This window comes from Balaenoptera acutorostrata, chromosome 1 (genome assembly GCF_949987535.1).
Source record: "Balaenoptera acutorostrata chromosome 1, mBalAcu1.1, whole genome shotgun sequence".
NCBI lineage: Eukaryota > Metazoa > Chordata > Mammalia > Artiodactyla > Balaenopteridae > Balaenoptera > Balaenoptera acutorostrata.
The window spans coordinates 113,194,944-113,218,225 of NC_080064.1; the positions used below are offsets into that span (position 1 = coordinate 113,194,944).

The 23,282-nt window shown below is 49.2% G+C and overlaps 1 protein-coding gene across 8 annotated transcripts in view; it reads left to right on the forward strand.

Annotated features, from left to right (window-relative positions):
- The window catches only part of IL6R (interleukin 6 receptor), a 49,299-nt gene that overhangs the window by 10,570 nt on the left and 15,447 nt on the right, over nucleotides 1-23,282 (forward strand). For 4 of the 8 annotated variants that reach the window (XM_007178486.3, XM_007178490.3, XM_007178493.3 and 1 more), the window contains 5 exons: nucleotides 7,901-8,149; nucleotides 9,075-9,198; nucleotides 11,553-11,725; nucleotides 12,395-12,561; nucleotides 13,105-13,246. In XM_007178486.3, the coding sequence (XP_007178548.1) occupies nucleotides 7,901-8,149; nucleotides 9,075-9,198; nucleotides 11,553-11,725; nucleotides 12,395-12,561; nucleotides 13,105-13,246 (855 nt within the window). Of the gene's footprint in view, nucleotides 1-6,537; nucleotides 7,352-7,900; nucleotides 8,150-9,074; nucleotides 9,199-11,552; nucleotides 11,726-12,394; nucleotides 12,562-13,104; nucleotides 13,247-20,642; nucleotides 22,095-23,282 lie in introns of those variants that run through there. The other 4 variants (XM_057546244.1, XM_057546243.1, XM_057546245.1 and 1 more) reach the window with 2 other exon arrangements.

Sequence of the window (23,282 nt, forward strand, 5' to 3'; positions counted from 1 at the left end):
CAGGGTGGTGGGCAGCCCAGAGAAGCGGGGCTGGGCCGGAACACGGGGAGGCGCCTGGACCCCCGGAGAGAGGGAGGCTTTGGCCAGACTCACCTGGAGCCAATGCAGACTCCCTCCCTCACTAGCTGTGTGAATTCGGGCCAGTTCCTTAACTTCTCTGAACTTCCACGGAAATGGGGACCAGCCTCTCCCATGGCAGGGTTGTTGTAGGAGCCGAGGGCTCTTAGGTAAAGCGCCTGGCACCTGCTAAATGCTGTAGGTGGTGCTGAGTGTTACGGTTATTATTACTCGGGAAGTCAGGACATTGGTTTCAGTCCTTAGATGGGGATGCAGGGAGAGGGGACAGAGCACACTGGGGGCTCGTTCTAGGCCCCGTGGGGTCAAATTCTGCATGTGTTTCCCTTTGAACATGAGGTGCCCACATTCTTCTTCTCCTGGAGACTTCTCAGCAGCTCCCTCCTTCCAGATCAGGGTCTTTACCGCTGACAGGGGCCCTGCGGTTCCTCTGTGACCCCTTCTGAGATCCTGTGTCTCTGCAGCCCCAGAGGCTGGAGGCTGTCCTGTGCTGCTAGCCGGCCCAGCTGCCAGCCTGGACGACTGTCCCTGCTCAGAAACCGGGGCGGTGGGATTAGCAAGCGTGAGCTAAGCCCGTGTTGCGGTGGCACTGGGCAGCTGCTTCACCGCTTACATAAACGGGTCCAGGAAGCTGAACTTGTTTTTGCTGGCAAGAGCAACAACAAGCTGCAAGAGAGTTGAGAAATATGTGTCTCCGTGTGCGTGTTTTTCTCTGGTTATTGACATTTGCAAGTTTACTTGAAGAAGGAAAAAAGTAGAAAAACAAGAAAGCTGTCTGGGTTTCTGGCACCCAACCTTAGGTCTGGAAGGGGGAAGAGTCTCACTTCCCAGGGCTGTACTGCAAAGTTCCCAGGCTTGAGAGGTGTTGGCCATGGTGGGGGGCCCAGCGGCCCAGGGAGTGGGATCGCGTGAGCATTGGGCTGGGAGGTGTGGATTTGGTTGCCAGAGGTTACTAGGACCTAATCTCTTCCCCTTGAGGAGTGAGAGGCGAGGGAGGTTATGGGAATTTCCCTCTCCTGGGGCTCTCTAGGGATAAGGAGACGCGTCTGTCTGAGGGCACTGGGATGCCCTGGCCATCATCCTTCTCCAAAAGTCATTGACTACTAGAATAATAAATCCATAGATTAATTGTATTTTCAAGCTGGGCTGTTGTCTGAGATAAACAGACACAGACATGCTTCCTGCCCCGGGTGAGCTAGTGATTCAGAGTGATAAGATGCTAGACGGCAGGAACAGGGGCAGCAGGGAGCTTCAGATTGTAGTCTGAGCCCTCACCTCATAGAGAAGGTGAGTGGGGCTCTGTCAGGGGCTGTGATGTGCCCAAGGCTCATTGCAAGTCAGTGGCAAGACCAGGAATAGAACTCGGGTCTTCTGATAACACAGGGCTGCTTCCCCTATGCCAGGCTGCCTGCCACTCTTAGAGATGTGTTTTATGTTAAAGGACAAATCAAGACAAGAGTGTATCTTGGTGTCAGTCCAACCCCACCCAGTTAATTGTCAGTGACTAAACAAGACCAGACCAGATACTGAGTTCATTGACAGTTGAGGAGGAGATTTGGGGAGGTTTGTTTTCAGGAGGGGATACTTTTCTGCTCTCAGTCCCAAGTGAGGTGCTTTGGTCCTCTGCACAATCTCTTTTCGTAGGCAGCTGGGATGTAGGGTGCTGCCACCCTGCATCTGACATTGACCTTGGTAAGAACAAAGGAGGCTCAACAGTCCTTCGCTGCCTCCTCCTCTCTGCTGCCTCTGGGATGCTTTGTGATGCACTAGGAGCACTAGGAGGCCAGGAAGGGGTGGGGGGCTGGGGGGAGGGCAGGCACTGGTGATTGGAAGATTAACAGAAGGAGGAAGCACTGCTGGCTCCTGTCCTGGAGGCTGGGGTTGGAGGTGGGTGGGCACTGAGCCTGCACATACCTCTGCCTGCAGAGTCAGGTTTCTGATCCCCTTGGAGGACACCAGATACCTGCCCTCCCCGGGCCCTCACTTCTCAATGCCTTTCCATGCTGTTCCCTCTTTACACAATGCCATTCCCTGTAGTTCCACTTATCAAACTCCTACTCATGTCTCAAGGCTCAACCCAAATATCTCTTCCATTGAATCCCTCCCTTTTTGAGTGTTCTACCCCTCCTCTTGGCTCCCTCAATATGTCAGGGACATTACCTTAGGGCAGCCTGTGTTATAGGTAGTTTTAAGTTTTCCATGGGGTTTTGTGGAGAGGAGTGTCAGTGCATAGTAGGCGTTCACCACTAGCTGTCAGTTCTCTCTCCAGGATTAAGATTTCTGGCCTTGCGCTTGATGGTGCACAAAAAAATTCTTGAATCTTAAGGAGGGGACAGGCATGGACTTGCAATGCTGGCCTCAAATGGCTGAGCAATTGCTCAAGGGCAGATGCTAAACTGCATGCTGTGCTGAATGTCAGAGTGTGCAGGGCCAACCCCTCCCTCCCCACCTGGTCCCCTCACCTCCCAGAGTGGGAGTGTGAGAATGGCTGGGGCACATCTCTGGGGAACAGGATGCTCTCAGGAGCTCCCTCCTCACCTGTTCCCCACTGTGTCTCTTCCCTTTGGCTCTTCCCCATCAGGGAGGCCTTCAGGAGGGCCCTGGCAGACTCCAAGGGGCAGACAAACAGGGCAGATAGGGAGGGATGGTGACCTTGTGTCCACCAGGGGATGAGGCCAGCATGGCTGAGGGTTAAGTGTGTAGCGTGCAGCGAAAGTGACAAAACAGAGAGCTGCAAGGGTTGGAGGGCAGAGCTGCAAGCGTGGGGGGTGAACGCTCTTTGACCGGAAGGTGCTGTCAGAAGCTGCTTGTCCTGAAAAATCCAGTCTCACCCCACCCCTATTCCCTGGTGTCCACTGCATTCTGCCCCACCTCCTCCCTCCCTAGGCGTGATAACTTGGACAGATCCAGGCTATGTAGTTTCTTTGTCTTAAATATATATATGCATATGTATGTGTGTCTGTGTGTGTTCATGATAAGAGTAATACAAACAACTTACAGAAAATTGAAAAAAATACAGAAAGATGAAAGGAAGAGAAAGAAATTGCCTCTAGTCCCATCATTTGGAGAGGTGGGTGGAAGTACCAGGAGGGCATTCTGTGAACATCACTTCTTCCTTTTCAAAGAGCTGCTCACGCAGGGGTTCCCTGGTGGCCTAGTGGTTAGGATGCCAGGCTTTCACTGCCTTGGCCCAGGTTCAATCGCTGGTTGGGGAACTGAGATCCCGCAAGCCGCGAGGTGCAGCCAAAAAAAAACAAGAGAGATGCCCAGGGCCTCCTACGCAGCCCCACGGGTGTCACGGGCACTGACTCAGAGATTCGGGTTAGGAGGCAGAGGGGTAGGTGGCTGGGTAGGGCCAGCACTGCCCACTCTGACTGTAGCAAGGGTATTTTCTGGTGGTCTTTCCTCTCTGAGTGTTTGATTGTGATCATCCTGCATAGAATGCTTTTAAAGGCATAGTTAACACAGCATTGTTCACAGGTTCTAGAAGAAATGTATTTTGAAGAAGGGCAGGGACAGGCAATACTTGCCAATGGGTGTTTTACAATTAATCATTCCCCATTAAAAAAGAATAGTGACTCAGTTTTAAAGATTCAGAAAACCATTACTCAAGTTTTTTGGCAGAGGAAGTGGCCATTATGTTGCTTCTGAAGCTCTGCTTTAGTAGAAGAGAAAAAAAGTCTTTTTATTTGTGATTTCTCTGAGCTGCCCAAATACTCTGGCCATTGTTAGTGAATTCAGGAACAGAACAGCCCCTGCTATTGTTCAAGCTGGTCACTAACCACGGCAAGAGCTTCCATCTGAACTGGGGGTAAGGGAAGTGACCAGAGAAACATATTTCCTGGAACTGGCAAAGGCAGAAGCAGAAAAGAGAGTCCCTTCTGGCTCCAGGCTTATAGTTTCTTTCCTCAGCATCTCCTGGCTGTGACAAGCTGGCTCTTCTGGCCTCTAGTGCAGGGCTTGCCCGCTGCACAACACGAGGGGCACCACGTAGACCGCCGTGTCCCGTGTGACAGGGGCTCCTGGGAGTGTGCACTGTGGAGGCCCTGACCTTGTGGATACCTCTTAGGCACCCTACATTAAACATTAATTAAGCACCTCCTGAGTTCTCTGAGGAGTGCTAGTAGGAGTTCACAGCCTCATAGTCATGACTGGGGAGGGGGACCTATATATAGTTAAGGATGATGCCATGTGGAAAGTGCCAAGGAAAGCATGAGCCTGCCATGGCCCTTGACCCCTCCTTGGAGTTTCAGGCAACCCTGAGAATCTATTGTGTACTGGTGCCTTGTGAATTCCGACTTCCGCTCGTCAGCTGACGGAGGGATGTTGTAAGCACTGCACAGTGGGGCCACCCACCAGAAGACTGTCCTATTTTGACAGCGTCTCCATCTTTTTTATTTTTTGACCTCGCCGTGCGGCTTGTGGGATCTTAGTTCACGGACCAGGGATCGAACCCGTGCTCCCTGCGCTTGAAGCTCGGAGTCCTAACTACTGGACCACCAGGGAATTCCCGACAGTGTCTCCGTCTTTGTTCCTACAATGTTGGTAATTTGTGCATGAACTTGACATCCATGTTAGGTTTTGTCCTTATAGCTGCTTTATTAAGTGGAAAATGGAAAAGTGAAAGTATCGATATACTGATTCAAAGTGTCGGTGTGTCTTCTAGACCTAACCTGATTCAGGGAAAGATGTAATTCAGTATGTGGACTGGACATGGCAAGCCATAGCCACTGTCAAGTGCACATAAGACTTAAAAGGTTTGGACTGTGTGTCAATTATGAAGGAAAAGGACATGTGTGACATGCACACACACCAGGACCAGCAATTCTACTCAGGGAAATTCTTGGGCAAATGCGCCAAGAGCCACCTTCGAGAAAGTTCCCTCTTTGATATAGGAAAACACTGGAAACGACCCAAAACCTCCCTCAGCAAGAGAATGATATAGTTGTCCAATGGAATATTACACAGCAGTGAAAATGAATACTATAGCTACATGAATCATGGAAACAATGAATGACAAAAACATGTCACAGAAGACTATAATCTATTTACATAAATTTCAAATATCACACAAAGTTAAGAAAAATTGAGGGATCCATGAGTAGCAAAACTGAACCCATTTACAAGAGAAACTAACACAGTATTGTGAAGCAATTATACTCCAATAAAGATCTATTAAAAAAAAAAGTGAGGGAGCGATAAGTCCAAAATGTAACACTATAAGCAGGGAGGCTGGGGAATGCAGAACACAGAGGGAGCTTCAGAGACAGTGATTGTGCTCGTGGTTCGGTTGGTAGGAGCTTGGGGGTGTTTCATGCTTCAATAGCTTTCATGTACATTACATACATTAATTTGCATGTGTTCAATATCATATAGTACATTTAAAAACGATACTTGAAATGCTGGAAATATATTACTGAAGATTATGTATGAAAGGTGTACTGTAGTTAGGGCTTTTCATACCTCTTTTAAGCCCTCTGGGCGTGGAGGTACCCTCAGTGGACTTGGTCTCCTAGGGACTGGGATTTTGCTGATGTTCAGGGGCGCCCTGTATCCTCTGCCCCAGTTCTGCAGCAGTGAATGCGTCTTACATGTCTTGTCCTTGAGGGCAGGGTCTCTCTGCCACCTAACTGTGTCCTCTTCACTGGTGCCTGGCTCTGGGGGCCTCCTCAAATATTTGTTAAATGGAGGACATTTGGCCCGTAGTGGGGGGAAGTGAGGCAGAGGGGTCTAAGGAACCTGGCCACACTCGCTTGGCTGCATGGTGAGATTCAGCCATTTTTCTCACCCAAAGTCGAAGGCTCTGACAGTGAGGAGAAAGAAACCATAGGTGACCAGCTGCTATGCTGCCCTTGCACCTGTCCCTTACCTGCCAACCTCGGGGCAGAGGTTGCCAGGGTGGAGAACTCTGACTCCAAGTGATAAGGTGAGAAGGAAGCTTGAAGGGAGTCTGTGTAACCAGACAGAAGCTGTCGCTGTCCCTTTGATGCTCATGTCCCTGGTCTCTGGACTGTGGCCGGCGGTTGGGCTGGACAACCAGCCCCGCTGGCTTTGAGTGTTATCCTCCTGGGAGTCACTGAGCCTTATTCTCTCCTCTCCAACAGCTACCTTGGCGGGAGGAGGGACAGTTGGTTAAGTGTGAGATTAAAAACTCCTCCCAAGCAAGAAGGCTTTGCAGGACGGGGGGACACTAGTGCTGGTCCTCCCAGCCCAGGAGCACAGGTGGGAGGTGAGGTCAGGTGCCCAGGCTGTTGCTGGGCCTTTCGGAAATCTTTGACCAGACTTATGGCTGCTGTTTGCTAATAAATGGCTACACATTTGGTTAGAAGGACCAAGTGTGCTTAACATGAAAACTTGCTGTTTTCCCTGGCTTCAGCTTCCTCAGCTGGCTAGACTAATTTAAATCTTAGATTCTGGGCTTCCCTGGTGGCGCAGTGGTTAAGAATCTGTCTGCCAATGCAGGGGACACAGGTTCAAGCCCTGGCCCGGGAAGATCCCACATGCTGCGGAGCAACTAAGCCCATGAGCCACAACTACTGAGCCTGCGCTCTAGAGCCCGCAAGCCACAACTACTGAAGCCCGTGCGCCTAGAGCCTGTGCTCCGCGACAAGAGAAGCCACTGCAATGAGCAGCTCACGCAACGCAATGAAGAGTAGCCCCTGCTCACCACAACTAGAGAAAGCCCGGGTGCAGCAATGAAGACCCAACGCAGCCAAAAATAAATAAATTTATTAAAAAAAAAACTTAGATTCTATGAATCTATTTAACCTATACTAAAAAAAAAGTTTACTTGTATCTTTAATATCCTTTCCTTGAGTAGCATGATATTTTTCAGGGATGGGGAGTGCATTTGTTCCCTTTTACTTTCCAATTTGGTCCCTAGAATAAAAATAACATTACCCTAAGTGGTTTAATAGATAGGTGTAGGGTTCTGGAGGGAGCACTGAACAGAGTTGGAAGACCTGGTTTGCCTCTCAGCTGAGTTATTGGTGATCTTGGGCAAGTCTCCTGATTCCTCTGTGCCTCAGTTATTACCTGTAAAATGGAGACCCTGGGATTCTGAGACTTCCTGTGTACTCATGCATCTTGTGAGTCCCACTGGGTACGTGGCATTCATTCCTGTGTGTATACATTCATTTATACATTCATCAAGTGCTCAGTGGGCCACCACCGTGTGCCAGGCAATGATCTAGGCACTGAAATATGACAGAGAACAAAACAGCGTGCCTATTCTTGTGGCATTTGGAGTCCTGAAGTGAAGATGGATACAGAATTGGTAATTATACGGCAGTGTGTGATGGGTGACATGGTGGGGGAGGTAGAATGGGGGCCTAATGCAGCTGAGGAGATAGGGAAGGCCTCTGGGGAAGGGACATTTAGGCTGAGACCTGCAACAGGAGGAAGTTGTGTGGGGATGGGGTGGGGGGACTGTGTCTCTTCTATGGCTGAGCGGGGAGAGATGAGGCCTCAGAGGTCAGCAGGGGGCAGGTGGTGGAAAGCCCTGTGGGCCAGGCCTCTAAACTTGGACTTTATGCTGTGGACAGCGGTAGGCCCTTGAAGGGTTTTCTAATCAAAGGAGTGGGGTGGCCAGATAGCCGCTTTGAAAGGCTCCCTGGGGCAGCTGGGTGGAGAGGGCCAAGACTGGGGCTGGGAGGCCACAGGGAGGCCATTGCCATAACCCAGGAAGAGGTGATGTGATGGTGGCCTGGGCCAATGGAGGGACTTGAGAGATGTTTAGCACTAGAGCCTTTTGTGGCTTCCTGAATCGGATGCAGTCCCTTTGTCAGGTTGCTGTGGGCTTACCCAGTGTCTTCTCCCCCTGCAGAGATGGCAAACGATGTGCTGACCAGCCTGCCAGGGGCCAGCGTTACCCTGACCTGCCCAGGTGGGGAAGCGGGGGACAATGCCACCGTTCACTGGGTGCTCAGGAATCAGGTCACAGGTTCACGCCAAGGCAGATGGGCTGGCGTGGGAAGGAGGCTGCTTCTGAGGTCTGTGCTGCTTAGCGACTCTGGAAACTATTCGTGCTACGAGGACGGCCGCCCAGCTGGAAGCGTGCGTTTGGTGGTGGATGGTGAGTTGTGTCCTCAGAGCTCCCAGAGACGGCTCCCAGCACAGCACTGCTCTGCGCATTCCAGAGAGAGATTCCCTGCCTGACCCTTTAAATTCCTGTTATTTCCCTGGCCCAAGCATTTCGGGGAAAGGCCCAGTGACGTTTGCCAGCGAGATTGGTAGAACTTCCAGCTGGGTGGGGGCATCTGGCTGACGGAGACGCCGTCCAGCTGACCTTGCTGTGTGGTTAGGGCTTGGGGGTCGAGGGCAAGGGGCCTGGGTTCGAATCCTCCTCCTTCACGGCTTAACTTCTCTGCCCTTCAGTTCCCTCGTTAGTAAAATAAGGTTGATTTTATTAACTTACTTCAGGGTTGTTGTAAAGATTAAATATGGTGTTAAAAACTCTGCAAAGCACATAGTAAGCTCTCAAATGAACTATTCTTACTGTTAGAGTTAGTAGGTTCCTAACTCCCTTGCATCTCATAAGACATCCTATAGTCAGATGCCCTGTGTGCCAGGCCCTGTGCTGAGGGACTTTCTTCCTTGGTGTCTCATACCATCTTCCCAATGTCCCAGTGAGAGGCAGCAGTATTATGGTGACTATTTTATCGTCATTTAACTTTATAGTAGAAAACTGAAGAGAGGTTGGGACTTGCCCAAGGTCACACAACCAGGCCTGTGGGACTCCAAAGCCCCAACTTTTGGTGCCAATCTCGCTCCCCTTTAGGCAAGTTGGCCCCCAGGCACCTCCCCTCACTTGCCCCACCTCCTAGCCTGACAAGAGGACTTTGGCATCCTTTGATTTCCTGACCACAGTTAGATCTGTCCGTGGCTGTTTGGCTGTGGTAGAGGCTGGTGCCAGGGTGGGGGCAGGGCGCTGAGTCAAGGGCTCCCCCGGAAGGGCGGTGAGGTGTGCTGCCTCCTCAGCCTCTGTGCTCTCCTTCCAGTTCCCCCCGAGGAGCCCCAGCTCTCCTGCTTCCGGAAGAGCCCCCTCAGCAACGTGGGTTGTGAGTGGAGTCCTCGGAGTCCCCCGTCCCCGACCACCAAGGCCGTGTTATTGGTGAGGAAGTTGTAAGTATCTTGGGCTGGGCTGTGTGTCTGCCTTCTCCATCCTTCCTGAGGCCCTGGGAGTGGTGGCGGCTCTCAGAGGACCCCAAGGGGACTGGCTGGCCAGTGATTCCAAAATGTTATTGGAAAGTAAGTAAGTACTTTGGACCGAGGAGAAGGGAATGAGGGAGGGAGCTGAGACTTCACCACGAGTGCTCACCCTGTGCTCTTCACTGTGCTACAATATTTGTCCTATTAACCCACACAATAGCGGGGGTGGATGTGGGGGTGTGGGTGTTGTTTTTCTCGTTAACAGATGGAGAAACTGTGGACCACAGAGATTGGTTAACTTGTTTAAGGTCATCTAGCTAGTAAGTAGCTCTGCCGGGAATCAAACCCCAGCCTATCTGATTTCATTCAAAATACAAAGGTTTTGGGCGTTGCTCTTAAGAAGATGCAGATGTCCTCGGGAGGGGAAGGGCAGCTCGTGGGCAGTGTCCTGACTGTGAGCTTATCAGGCTTTTCCCATTATAATGGCCGATGAGAGGAGGTGGTGATAGAGTGGGGAGAGGGAGCTGGGGGCAGTGGGGCAGGAAGTCACACCTGCCTGGGGGTCCCTGTGGCACAAAGTGAGGGGACCTGGGATGAGTTCAGGCACAGATGGAAGGTAGTAGGTTACATCTCTGCAGTTTTCTCTGTCTCCATTCCCAGAGCCAAGGTCCCCGTAGTCCAGATGTTTGTTTATCACTGAGTTTGAGCTGGCAATCATCAGAGTATCAAAAAATCCGAGCAGTGACGGACGTCATCTGGGTGTTTTGGTTTCCACTTGTGTCTGTCTCCAGTGAGTCACCTGGTGGTGATATTTATGTTTTGGTCTCTGCACAGGGACATGTATAGGTTGCCCATCTGCACATGATGCAGCTGCCATTAGGACTGATGGTTCACACTCCAAGTAGAGGAAGGTCAGAAATCTCCACAGCCCGAAGCTGAGTTGGGATATAATTGTGTGGCACCTGGAAGGCATTCCTCCGTAAATGGGATGTTCTGTGCAGTGGCCCTGGGAAAGCTTTATTCAATTGACACTTGGACTAGAGTAATTTGTGTGTTGACAGTAAGAATGAGAGAGGACAGGGCATTTAAGCTCACAGCCTCCTCCTGCCAGCAGCCTCGGGCATGTCCATCCTCCTCCTGGGCTGTCTACCCTGAACTGAGGAAGGGGGAATGGGGAGCCACTGTGAGAGCCTTGGGGCCTCCAGAACTCACTCAGGCCCATCCTGGGACTGCGGGGGTGAAACAGGCCCCTGGAAAGAGGTTTTGTACGTTCTGCTCTTTTTCTCGTGTGTGTGCCCACAGTCACACCCTCACCCCACTGCACTTGCTCCTTTGCTCTCTCCATAAGTGTTTGGCGAGTTCGGTGTCTGCCGTGGGCTGGGTGCCGTACTAGGCTGAGGGAGAGGCACAAGGCAAACAGGACTGGGCCCCTGCCCTCAAGCCCCACGGGGGTACCCACCTGTAAGCAGACGGTCCCACCTTCTCAGTGTTAGGTGGGATGGATGCCTGAGTGATGGTGGAGGGAGGGAGGGAGGGAGGCCCTCACTCAGACTGGGAAGGTGGGAGCAGGCTTCCCAGATGGAAAGTCTGTGCCGGGCCTGGGGTTCAAACCCAAATCAGAGATTGATGGGTGATCCGTCACTGAGGCGGCAGGGTGAGTGGCTGCCCTGGACTCACATGCCCACACATGTCACAAGTGGGTGAAGTCTCAGGCTTCCAGGCCAGGTGGGACAGTGTCTGACTCACCTCTAATATCTTCATCACCCAGGATTCCTTTCTGGGCTCACTGCCGGAAATGCTGCCACCTCTTTGCAAACCCTTCCAGCACTTCGAGGTTCTGGAATGGCATTCTACTGGCTGTCCTAGTCCTCTGAGGGCAGGTCTTTTCTGTTAGTGTCTTGAGGCCAGGGTGGGGCCTCTTGATTCCTTTCTGCATCCCCTGCAGTGCCAAGAGCCCAGGACCTGGCAGGGAGCCCGAATGCACCACCTCTGTGATGCCACAGTGATTGAACGCGCCCTCTAGTGCAGCCTCTTAGACTGCCATGCCAGATGCTAAGCTAGATGTTTTACACTCATTTTTCAATTAATCCTAAGAAACCCCTGTGAGGGTGGGTACTGTTAATATTCCCATTTTCGAATGAGAAAACAGAGGCTTGGAGAGGTTGGATAATTTACTCGAAATCCCCAGTGCTACTGAGTGTGAAGTGGAGATTAAAACCCCCGGGGTCAGACCGCAGAGGCTGAGCTCCTAACCCCTGCCCCTTCTCTCCTGTCCTGAGTAAGTGCAGCAACTGATAGCGAGCCCCGCCCTTGTTTTGTGTCTACAGTCCGGTGAAAGACTTCCAGGAGCCGTGCCAGTACTCCCCGGAGTCGCAGCAGTTCTCCTGCCAGTTGGCAGTCCCAGAGGGAGACAACTCTTTGTACGTCGTGTCCCTGTGTGTCTCCAACAGTGCCGGGAGCCAGTCCAGCAGACCCCAAACATTTGAGGGTTACGGAATCCGTAAGTAAGCTCTTCAGGCCTCCATCTCCCCTCCAACTGTTTCCTTTTTTTTGATTTAATGCTCCTCATGGACTTATTGGAGGGGCCGGTGAGGGGTTTGGTGAGCTGGTGCCTTTTGGGCTTTACTTTTTTTTTTTTTTTTAATAAATTTATTTATTTATTTATTTTTGGCTGTGTTGGGTCTTTGTTGCTGCACACGGGCTTTCTCTAGCTGTGGGGTGAGCAGGGGGTACTCTTCCTTGCGGTGCGTGGGCTTCTCATTGCGGTGGCTTCTCTTGTTGCAGAGCACGGGCTCTAGGTGCGTGGGCTTCAGTAGTTGAGGCACATGGGCTCAGTAGTTGTGGCTTGCGGACTCCAGAGCACAGGCTCAGTAGTTGTGGCACACGGGCTTAGTTGCTCCGCGGCATGTGGGATCCTCCCGGACCAGGGCTCGAACCCGTGTCCCCTGCATTGGCAGGCAGATGCTTAACCACTGCGCCACCGGGGAAACCCTTGGGATACTTGCCAGAGGTCTGATTGTGGCAGGCGAGGGCCCTGTCAGGGTGTGCCTGGGGAAGTGGTCTGGGGCTGGAGGTGGGGTCCTGCCTGCTGGGGACTTGCAGTCTTCATGGGTCTCTCCTTGGTACCAAACTTGCTGCCGCATAGGAGCTGTGCTCCCTTTTCCCACAGTGCAGCCTGACCCACCCGTCAATGTCACGGTCACCGCCGTGGACAGAAACCCCCGCTGGCTCAGCGTCACCTGGCAAGACCCCCCTTCCTGGAACTCATATTTCTACAGGTTACAGTTTGAGCTCCGATACCGGGCTGAACGATCAAAGACATTCACAATGTGGATGGTAAATTTTTCTTTTACTTCTGGACAGAAAAGAGCCCCTAGATACTCAGGGGTAGTAGAAAGGGTACTAGAAAGAAAAAAAATGAGTTCTGGGTCCTGGTCAGCCACTCACTACCTGCATGGCCTTGAGTAAGTCTCTGAACCCTTCTGAGCCTTGGCTGCCTCATTTATAAAATGGGAATAATAATGCCAGGCCAATCTCCTCTTTGCAGGCCAGTTTGTGAGATCGAGTGTGAGCTGGGAAGAGAGATGGGCTGCCTGCAAGTCAAGGGTGTGGCTTGCAGGAGTCTGTGTTACATGGGGGCAGGGGCTGTGACTTACAGCTTCTGCACCGGTTGGCCCAGATGGCAACCCCACCTGGCTCTGCCTCCAGGGTGGTGTGAGCCTTTGGAGCATCTCTGCCCAGCTGAGTCATCCACCGGACCCGAGAGAGGAAGCAGCTGAAGGGCTGGGGTTGTCCAAGGACTCCCATGTCCCTGTGGAGCTGCTTAACCTGGTGCCACCCATGCCCCACCCCAGAGTCACCTGTGCCTCTCGCCCCCAGGTCAAGGAGCTCCAGTATCACTGCATCATCCACGACGCCTGGAGTGGCATGAGGCATGTGGTGCAGCTTCGGGCCCAGGAGGAGTTTGGGCATGGCTTATGGAGTGAGTGGAGTCAGGAGGTCACAGGCGTCCCTTGGACAGGTATGTGATAAATGCGGAAGGGATGTTTCAGCTTTGTTACTGTATCGATTATCTGTTGCTATGTAACAAGTCACCCCCAAACTCATGGTAAAATAGCAACCATTTATCTGCTCAAGACGTTGAAAATCAGTCAGCTGGGCAGCTCTTGTGCTGGTTTTGCCTGACTCATGAATGCAGCTGCATCAGGTCTGCACCGTCCACGATGGCCTCACTGCCACATCTGACGGTTGACTATGGCTGGTGGCTGGAGCTCTTGGTTCTCCTTGAGGTCGGTCATCTGCCAGCAGGCCAGCCCAGACTCAAGGGCGGAAAGTTCCTCCACAACTTGATGGGAGGAGCTGCAAAGAATTTGTAGCTATATTTAACCTACCACAGTTAACTAATGCTTTTTACTTGGAAAAAAAAAAGATGTTAAAGGTAGTAATAATCATCTGTAATTACTGCAATTAGTGAAAAATTCCCCCCCAAAAATATAAAGAATAATTATCACCAGTATTCTTACCACCTAGAGAAAACCAGTGAGAACATTTTACTATACTTCTTTCCTTTTCTAAGTATATTTATGTGTGTGTATATTTATATATAAAATTTTGTGAGCATTCCCATGTAATTAAATATTTTTGAGAAATGTATTGTTTAGCAACTGTGACTAATGTTTTTTTTTTTTAACCCATGGGAATTTTTTTTAACTTAATTTTTATCAAATTAATACATTCTCATGGCAAAGAAGCAAAGAAGGGATTATAATAATGTGTCCCTTGCCCCACCCCTTCCCATTTCCAGCCCTGCTTTCTAGCGGAAGCTGCTCACTTTCTGTTTCTAGTTCTTCTGCTGGTGGCCTCCTTCACTCTGAATAACAAACTAATATGGCTTTTTTTTTCTCTTTTTTCTGAGAAAATAATTTGAGACATTATCTTTTGACTCCTTCCTATGAAAAATTAGGATGTAATAGACCTATACCCAGTGCAGGAATCTCCCAGAGAGTGGTTACCCAGCCTCTGCTTGAATGCTTCCAGAGATGGAGAGCTTACTATCCCTTGTAGCAGCCCATCCCATTGTTCCCAGTGTTCTTATTTTAGAATAGCTTCCAGGCTTGCTTCAGCGTCCGATCTTTTTAGTCCAGCAGCATAATTGGACCAAATTAGTTGTTCTTAAATACCAGACAATTAAAAAAATAATAAAATACCCATTTATTGAGTGTGTATGGCAAAAAAAGCAAAGGATAGAATGATATAAATTGTCCAGGCCCACCCCTACCCCTGTCACTTTCTTCTACCCCTGGCTTCAGGGAGAATTTTTTTTTTTTTTTTGGCAGCGTTGGGTCTTCGTTGCTGCGCGCGGGCTTTCTGTAGTTGCGGTGAGCGGACGCTAGTCTTCGTTGTGGTGAGCGGGCTTCTCATTGTGGTGGCTTCTCTTGTTGTGGAGCACGGGCTCTAGGCAAGTGGGCTTCAATAGTTGTAGCGCATGGGCTCAGTAGTTGTGGCTCGCGGGCTCTAGAGCACAGGCTCAGCAGTGGTGGTGCACGGGCTTAGTTGCTCTGTGGCATGTGGGATCTTCCCGGAGCAGGGATCGAACCTGTGTCCCCTGCATTGGCAGGCAGATTCTTAACCACTGCGCCACCAGGGAAGTCCCTTCAGGGAGATTTTTATATGTAGGCTGGCATTCTTCCCCCAGAGTGGATGCTGTAATGTGATGGCCTTTTCTCTACTCTGGCTTTGCAGTGTGTGATCCTTGTCTTTCTTCTCCCGGGAGAGCCAGAGGAGTGGGCTTAGGGCTTAGGGTGTCTTGTTAATTGGATGTAGGCAACGTCAAGTGCAGGCTCAGATCTTTTCTTGTGCTGTCCCCCTCTCCTGTCCATCAAGAGCAGGAGGCAACTTTCTATTGAATCCTCTCCTCAAAAGTTTATTTCCTGCTAAGACCTGGACAAGAAGGGAGGCCTAACTACTGTATCTTATTTAGAAAGACCATTTAAATAAATCAGAACATCCTTCAGGCTAGATTGTGTTGCCCTGTCCACGATTGTCTTTGGTTTGTATACACTTTGAGCGAAAACACGCTCATTATCTGAATGCCAAACATTAACATGGCCTTAGGAGCCTTTGCAAGGGGAGCAAATCATTTATCACATTGTGCAGAGGAAATGTTCTGGATACAGGCCGACACCTGTTTACTTTTTATCCCAACCACTTAATTTAGATGGTTACAAACAGCTTTAGGAAATCCTGTTTTGTTAGAAAGTTCTTTCTTGTTTTTTTAAAATTTTAAATTGTGGTAAAATATACATAACTTATAATTTACCACTTTAACCATTTTAAAGCTTATGGTTCAGTGGCGTTAAATTCATTCACATTGTTGTGCAATCATCACCACCATCCATCTCCAGAACTCTTTCCATCTTGCAAAACTGAAACTCTATACCCATTAAATAGCAACTTCCCATTCACCCCTACCTCCAGCCCCTGGTGACCACCATTTTACTCTCTATCTCTATGAGTTTGACTACTCTAAGTACCTCATATAAGTGGAATCATACAGTATTTGTCTTTTTGTGACTGATTTATTTTACTTAGGATAACATCCTCAAGATTCATCCATGTTATAACCTGTGTCAGAATTTCCTCTCCTTTTAAAGCTGAATAATATTCCATTGTACGTATATACCATATTTTGTTTATCTATTCATCCATAGATGGACACTTGGGTTGCTTCCACTTTTTTTGACTATTGTGAATAATGCTGCTATGAACATGGTTGTATAAATATCTGTTTGGGTCTCTGCTTTCAATTCTTTTGAGTATATACCCAGAAGTGTAGTTGCTACATCATATGGTAATGCTATTTTTAATTTTTTGAAGAACCACCATACTGGTTTCCACAGTGGCTGCACCTTTTTACATTCCTACATTCCTATCAGCAATGTGCAGGGTTCCAATTTCTTCATAGCCTAGCCAACACTTAGTATTTTCTTCCTTCTTTCCTTCCTCCCTCCCTCCCTCTCTCTTTCTTCTTTCTTTCTTTCTCTCTCTTTTTCTTCCTTCCTTCCTTCCTTTCTTTCTTCCTCTCGCTTTCTTTTTCTTTCTCTCCCTCCCTCCCTTCCTCCCTCCCTCCTTCTTTTTCTTTCTCTTTCTTTCATTCTTTCTTTCTTTCTTTCCTGCTCTCTCTTTCTTCTCTTTCTCTCCCTCCCTCCCTTCCTCTCTTTCTTTCTTTCGTTCAAATAGCCATCCTTATGGGTGTGGTATTGTGGTTTTGATTTGCATTTCCATAATAAGTAGTGATGTTGACCATTTTTTCATGTGCTTACTGGCTCTTTGTATATCTTTTTATGAGAACTGTCTATTCAAGTAGAAAGTTCTTTCTCATGTGAATCCAAATCTGGCCTCAGTGGACCTTGGTCTCCAGGGTAACCCCTGATAAGTCTGCTAGTCTGCTCTCTCTGAATTCTTCTGGAATTCCCAGGGGACTCGCATCTGCTTGGGCTTCTGTTCCCAGGCTGTTGTATGGGATGGCTTGTGGATTCCTTACCTGTCTGGTCACCTTCCCTTAAAGCTGGTCTCATTTGTGGATGTTCCTCTTTAAATTGTTGATGTTCTCCTGACAGTGGAAGATGGTGCAGCAGAGACATGTCTCTGACTTTTCAGCCTCAGGTCCTGTGCTTCTGTGACTTGCTACAGTGACTGTGTAAGCTCAGACAGAACTCTTGGCCTCTGTTCACATAAGCAGCTGAAGAGTTTGAGCTCCCCGTTCTGTACATGTGTGGTTTTTTTGGGGGGGGGGGTGTTCTTCAAAACCCCAGTGGTGAATGTCCAAGAGAGATACCAGCTTCTCCCTTCTCCACTGAGGGCAGAGCAAGAGGAACTTGGATGATTCTGATGCAAGAGGGATTTAGGCTGGAAATTGGGGAGCATTTCTGGAAAATGAGAGGGAGGTTAGGTGTGTTTTACTGATGGTAGAGTTATTTGACTGTTTGGGACATGTCAGTGCACTAGATACTGCATCGATGGGCTTTTTAACCCCAAGGGCTTTTTTTTTTTTTTTTTTTTCCAAGGGCTTTTTAACCTCTTGACACAGAGGTCAAGGGGACTACATTGCACCTGGGAATCATGCTGTATGACCTTAGTAAAGTTAGTTTCTCAAAGCCTCAGTCTTGTCATCTGTAAAATGGAGATGACATGACCTGTTTTGTCCCCTTTGGGAATTTTTATGAATTTAGTGAGAAAACGTTCTTTAGAAATAATAACCTGTACTGCAAATGTAGAAGGATTATCAATTTGCAGTGCCATGTTGATTGGTTCTTGGGATAAAGAGAGCGGGGCCATGGGCATCCTAGAATTGCTGCCCTGGATACAATCCTGGACCCACTGAATTGGAATGTGGAGGGGAATGTGGAATGGTATTTTCGAAAGCTTTCCCAGTGATTATAGAATGTGCTGTGGGGCTGGGGGAGCATCCCGTTGTACTTGATAAGGCTGTGGAGCAGACAATACTTGGGGCAGTTTAGAAAGAGCAGGAAAAGCTTCATGGAGGAGGTGACATTTGAGTTATGTCTTGGAGGATGTGTAGGAGTTTCCCAGGTAGAGAATGGGGCTTATAGGCAGTGGGAACAGCAGGTGCAAAGGCGCGGACTGTGAACAAGGGCAAGGCCTTTTGGTGGGGCTGGAGCACAGATGTGTGGGTGGGAGGTCCCAGTGGGGCAGGTGGAGGCAGGCTACTCCTGCCGGAAGGCCTGCAGAGAGTGGGGGTGGAGGGGGGCTGGTAGAGGCCTGGGGGAGGGGATTGAGGAGCCTGGACTTCAGTGAGTGCTGCCCCCTTGAGGCCATGGCCTGGCCGCACACAGTCTGTGGCCACACCAAGGTTCCCTGTGTGAGCGCTGGGCGCAGAGTCACCCAGTCTGGGGCCCCTGCTCCGGCCAGCAAGGCCAGGTGACTGCTGACAGCACCTGCTGCAGGAACTCATTGAGTCCCTGCATGTCAGGGCTGATGTCACCCTGATGTCAGGGCAGGAAGAAGAGGTTACACATTGACAGGCGGCTGGTCAGCCGGTCTTTCCAGATTGGGAGTTCTCCCAGATTTGTCCTTTCCGGTAGCACTGGCAGGGCTGGCATCTAGCAAGTCTGTGGACACTTTGCACAGCGAGCTTGGGGCAAAGTGCCAGGGAAAAGCCCATTAGGCATAAGAGGGTTATTTCTTGCTCCCTTTAACTCCCTCTCACACCCTGCTCACTGACACCTGGAAAATAATTAGAACCACTTGTGACAGGTAGCGAGTGACATGGACCCATTCTTTGGAATCACACTGTTGAGGAGGTGCCAGAGGTTTGCATCCGCAAGGCCTTTGGGGCGCCCAGAGGCCAGGGCTGCGGACTCTCTGGGCAGGTGGGTCTCCCTGGCCTGATCCCTGAAACCATGTACTGTCACCTCAAACCCTCCGGTCCCATCTTGGGGGGGTTCACTGTGTTCCTCTCCTTGGCACCCCCGAGGGGGAAATTGTGCAGGTTAAAGGGCACTTGGGGACACGTTTCTGAAGAGATTGTGCCCCGTTCAACCATCAGTGTGCATCCCCTGCCTCCACTCTCGTGCTGTTTTCCACGGCGTCTCCATGTGCCCCTTCCACGGGGTGGCCTGTCCACGTCCATTCTGTGCATTGTCCTCGCTGGGCATCAGGCGGACTGGGCTCTGGTTGCTGGCCCTCCCCCTTCACAGTGCGACCTTAGGGAAGTGCCTGACGGAGCCCAGGTGTGCTTAGTTGTCAAATGGGAATAATAGGCCTCAAAACCCCGAAAACCAAAAAACCCGCCTCACAGGGTTGTTGTGAGGATTAAACGAGATGGAGAGCCGTTTGCACCCAGCCCTGCACGTGGTAAGTGTATACCAAATGCCAGCAATTCACATGTGTCTCAGGCCACACCTGTCCCTTGAGCTCTGGATTCTTGTCTCCACTCTGCCCAGAGCTGGGCCCACATCCTCCCTCACAAACCTCCCTGTGTTCCTTGTCCAGAGAAGGACACCACCACCCAGCCCGCTCCCTGAGCCAGGACACCCCCAGGACATCAGGCTAGACACCCCCCTTCCTTGGCTCAGGTTCTTGTCCCATCTCGAAAGAATTCTTTTTTAAAATAAATAAATAAATAAATAAATAAATAAATAAATAAATAAATAAGTTTATTTATTTTTGGCTGCATTGGGTCTTCGTTGCTGCTGTGCGGGCTTTGTCTACTTGCGGCGAGTGGGGGCCACTCTTTGTTGCGGTGCGCGGGCTTCTCATTGCGGTGGCTTCTCTTGCTGCAGAGCATGGGCCCTAGGTACGCGGGCTTCAGTAGTTGTGGCATGCAGGCTCAGTAGTTGTGGCTCGCGGGCTCTAGAGCGCAGGCTCAGTAGTTGTGGCACACGGGCTTAGTTGCTCTGCGGCATGTGGGGTCTTCCCGGACCAGGGCTCGAACCCGTGTCCCCTGCATTGGCAGGCGGATTCTTAACCACTGTGCCACCAGGGAAGCCCTCGACAGAATTCTTATAACGACCCCAGAAACTGATCTCTGTCTCTGGTGTGCGAGCACCAGGCGTCGTCCATGCCACTGCTACGGGCATCTTTCTAGATCACAAGCCTGCATGTTGCTCCCACACCCTCCCTGATAGCTCAGAGCTTCCTGGGATTTCTGTAAAATTTCAAAAAGAATTTTGGGGACCAAATAAGGTCACCAACTTTTAGTTTTGCAAAGTAAGGGCATAAAGTTAAATGGTTAAGTAAAAAGTTGCTATTGCCATTGACCATCACCATTATTTCATAAAAGAGAGGATGAAACAAGGGCTTAAGCTCAGAAGGAAGACACTTTGGCAATCTTACACCATGCAAATATCCACGCTGCCTTGTCCATCTTTTTCTCCTTTGGCCTCAGACCAATAGACTTCTCCACAGACCATTCTGGGTGGTGTTGGGGCCCAGCTGGAGGTTACTTCTTTCTCCTCAGGAGACTGTCAGCTCCTTGGTGAGGTTTTTTTGTTTTGTTTTGGTTTTGGTTTTTTTTCATGAACGGAGGAGACGTGATTAACTTTCTGGTTGGTGGTTTACAGGTTGTGAGGGAAGGTGTGAAGCTCAGAGTGGAAGGTGCTGCTCAGCTTGTGGGTCCCTGTGTCCCCGCCCCCAACCCCTCTCTGGGAATGTCTGGCTTTGTGGTTTGTCCCTCTTCCCTTGTTTCCTCATCTCTCTGCCACTCTCTGGCTTCCTTTTTCTTTCCTTTTCCTCTTCTTATTCTCAGCCCACTCCTATTTTCCCTCTATGTATGTACTCCAACCGTGGAGCCCAGTGGCCCATATCTTAACTGGTCATAATATACAATTTAAAAAGATTGTGTTAGTGGGACTTCCCTGGTGGCACAGTGGTTAAGAATCCGCCTGTCAATGCAGGGGAACACGGGTTCGAGCCCTGGTCCGGGAAGATCCCACATGCCGCGGAGCAACTAAGCCCATGCGCCACAACGACTGAGCCAGCGTGCCACAACTACTGAAGCCCCCGTGCCTAGAGCCCATGCTCTGCAGCAAGAGAAGCCACCGCAACAAGAAGCAGCTCCCACTCTCCGCAACTAGAGAAAGCCCACATGCGGCAATGAAGACCCAACGAAGCCAAAAATATAAATAAATAAATAAATAAATAAATAATAAAATAAAATAAAATGTTATCGCTATACCCAAGGTCATCTAGGTTTAAAAAAATTATTGTGTTAGAAAATGTTTTATATTCTCTGCTCTGAATTTTGAGAGTTGGGTCAGTTTTTAAACAGATATTACTGTGTGCCGGGCGAGTGCTAGGTCCTTTCAGCCTGTGATCCCAGGTGATCTGTGCAGGAGGAAGCTATCCCCTTGCTTAGAAGTGAAGAAACAAGGCCTAAAAGAGGTTGAGTGTCTTGACCAAGGTTACACATCTGTATGAAGACCCCTGCCATCTTTTATATTGGATTTCTCTATTCCAAAACCCAAGCAAGCAAACCCAAATCCATTCTCAAATTAACAGAAATAAGTCTCTTGTTTTAAAAACTTGTGTGGAAAAAACTCACAGGTGGTCTTTATCAGTCTCACTTATTAGAGTATGGTCATTCATTCATTCACTTTGTTATGAATATAAAAGTACACCTTACAATCTGGAAATATTAATACAAGGGACACACTCAGTGTCGATGTTAATGTATCAAATAGTCTTTTTTTTCCAAGTGATTTTTTCCATAATTAAAATTTTTCTAACTACACAGTTTTTCAGCAAGATGCCAGGCCTGTGTTAAGAAGTGAGTTTACAAAGATGAGTAAGATACAGTCCCTGAATTTGAGAAATGTTCAATCTAGAGGTGATTTTTTTTTTTTTTAATAAAGGGGAAAAAAGAGTATTCTTGGAGTCAGAAGCCTTAACACTTATTTCTTACAAAACTTCAGGCAAGCTATTTAACCTCCCTGTGCCTCATTCTCCCCATATGTAAAGTGGGGATAAAAACGGTACCAATCTCAGAGTACTGTTGTGAGGATTAAATGAGTTAATTCATGTAAAGTAGGTAGAATGGTGCCTGGCACATAGTAAGTGCTCAATAAATATTAGGCATTGTTATTGTTGCTGTTTTGTCTAGTTACCACCACGACTATCCTTACCCCTGTAACGTCCTGGCACATGGGGGGCACACGGGGGCACAAGGGGACCAGTGAATGATGGTTCCTTCTCCTCTTTCACCCAACATGCTAGCTGAAGGGAGGCATTGGGAAATATAAAATACTTTAGGAGAAATATGAAATACTTCTGTCCAAACAGAAAAAAAAAAATGTGCTCACAGATGTTGCTAATGTTTTATAGCCTTCCTGAGCCTCCATGTCTCTGTAAACCTGAGATAATAGTACCTGCCTCGTATATTGCTGTGAGGCTTCAGCATCACATAGGCTAAGAACCACTTGGAACTGGAGTAGGGCGAGCTTCCACAAAGGTCACTGCTAGAAATACTAGTAATATTCTATTAGTATGCAGTTAGTATTATTAACCTAACTTATTTCCTCCGACCCTGAGCCCCAGTTTTTTCATCTGTAAAATGGAAATGATTATTAGTAGTAATGATGCAAAAGTTGCTCCATCTCAGGGGACAGATGGTCTGAATCAGGGGTCCCCATCATCATCTAGGGAGCGTTTAAAAAATTTTTTTTTATTTATTTAGTTTTAAATTTTTATTCTTTTTGGCTGTGTTGGGTCTTCGTTGCTGTGTGCAGGCTTTCTCTAGTTGTGGTGAGCGGGGGCTACTCTTTGTTGTGGTGCATGGGTTTCTCACTGCAGTGGCTTCTCTTGTTGCGGGGCATGGGCTCTAGGTGTGTGGGCTTCAGTAGTTGCAGCACGTGGGCTCCGTAGTTGTGGCTCGCGGGCTTAGTTGCTTCGTGGCATGTGGGATCTTCCCAGACCAGGGATTGAACCCAAGTCCCCTGCATTGGCAGGTGGATTCTTAACCACCGTGCCACCAGGGAAGTCCCTAGGGAGCTTTTTAAAAAGTCTTGTTATGTAAGACAATCTTACTATGCATTAGAAAAATTTTGTCCATTCTGGTAACATTCCTGGGTTACTTGAGATAAAATTCCTACTTTATCCCTGGAAATCTGAGCCACCAAAGGTTAAACATCCTTTTCTGGACCACATACCATGTTGGGGGGTCAGAGCTGAGGGTTGAAAGTATACTGGTCTCCCTTTCTTCCTGAAACATCTCTCTGGGTTTGGGGAACCTTTTCAAAACCCTGATGTCTGAATCCCATCCTGGAGATCCTGAGGCCATAGGTCAAGGATGGGACCTAAAAGGCCACCAGTGGTGCTGAACGTGTCTGGGTTTGGGAACCACCGCACTGAATGACCGTCCATGGTCAGCCATATTTCCTATGTAGCGTTGCCCCTGTCTCCTGGTTTTAGCTTTCATTCTAGTATCCCCGCACCCTCCTTTAATCCTTCAGTCACCCCCTGCTATGAGTCTAACTGTTCTCTGCTAGGCTGGTCTGGGAAGAACACACAGGAATAAGACAGAGACTGTGTCCCTCCCA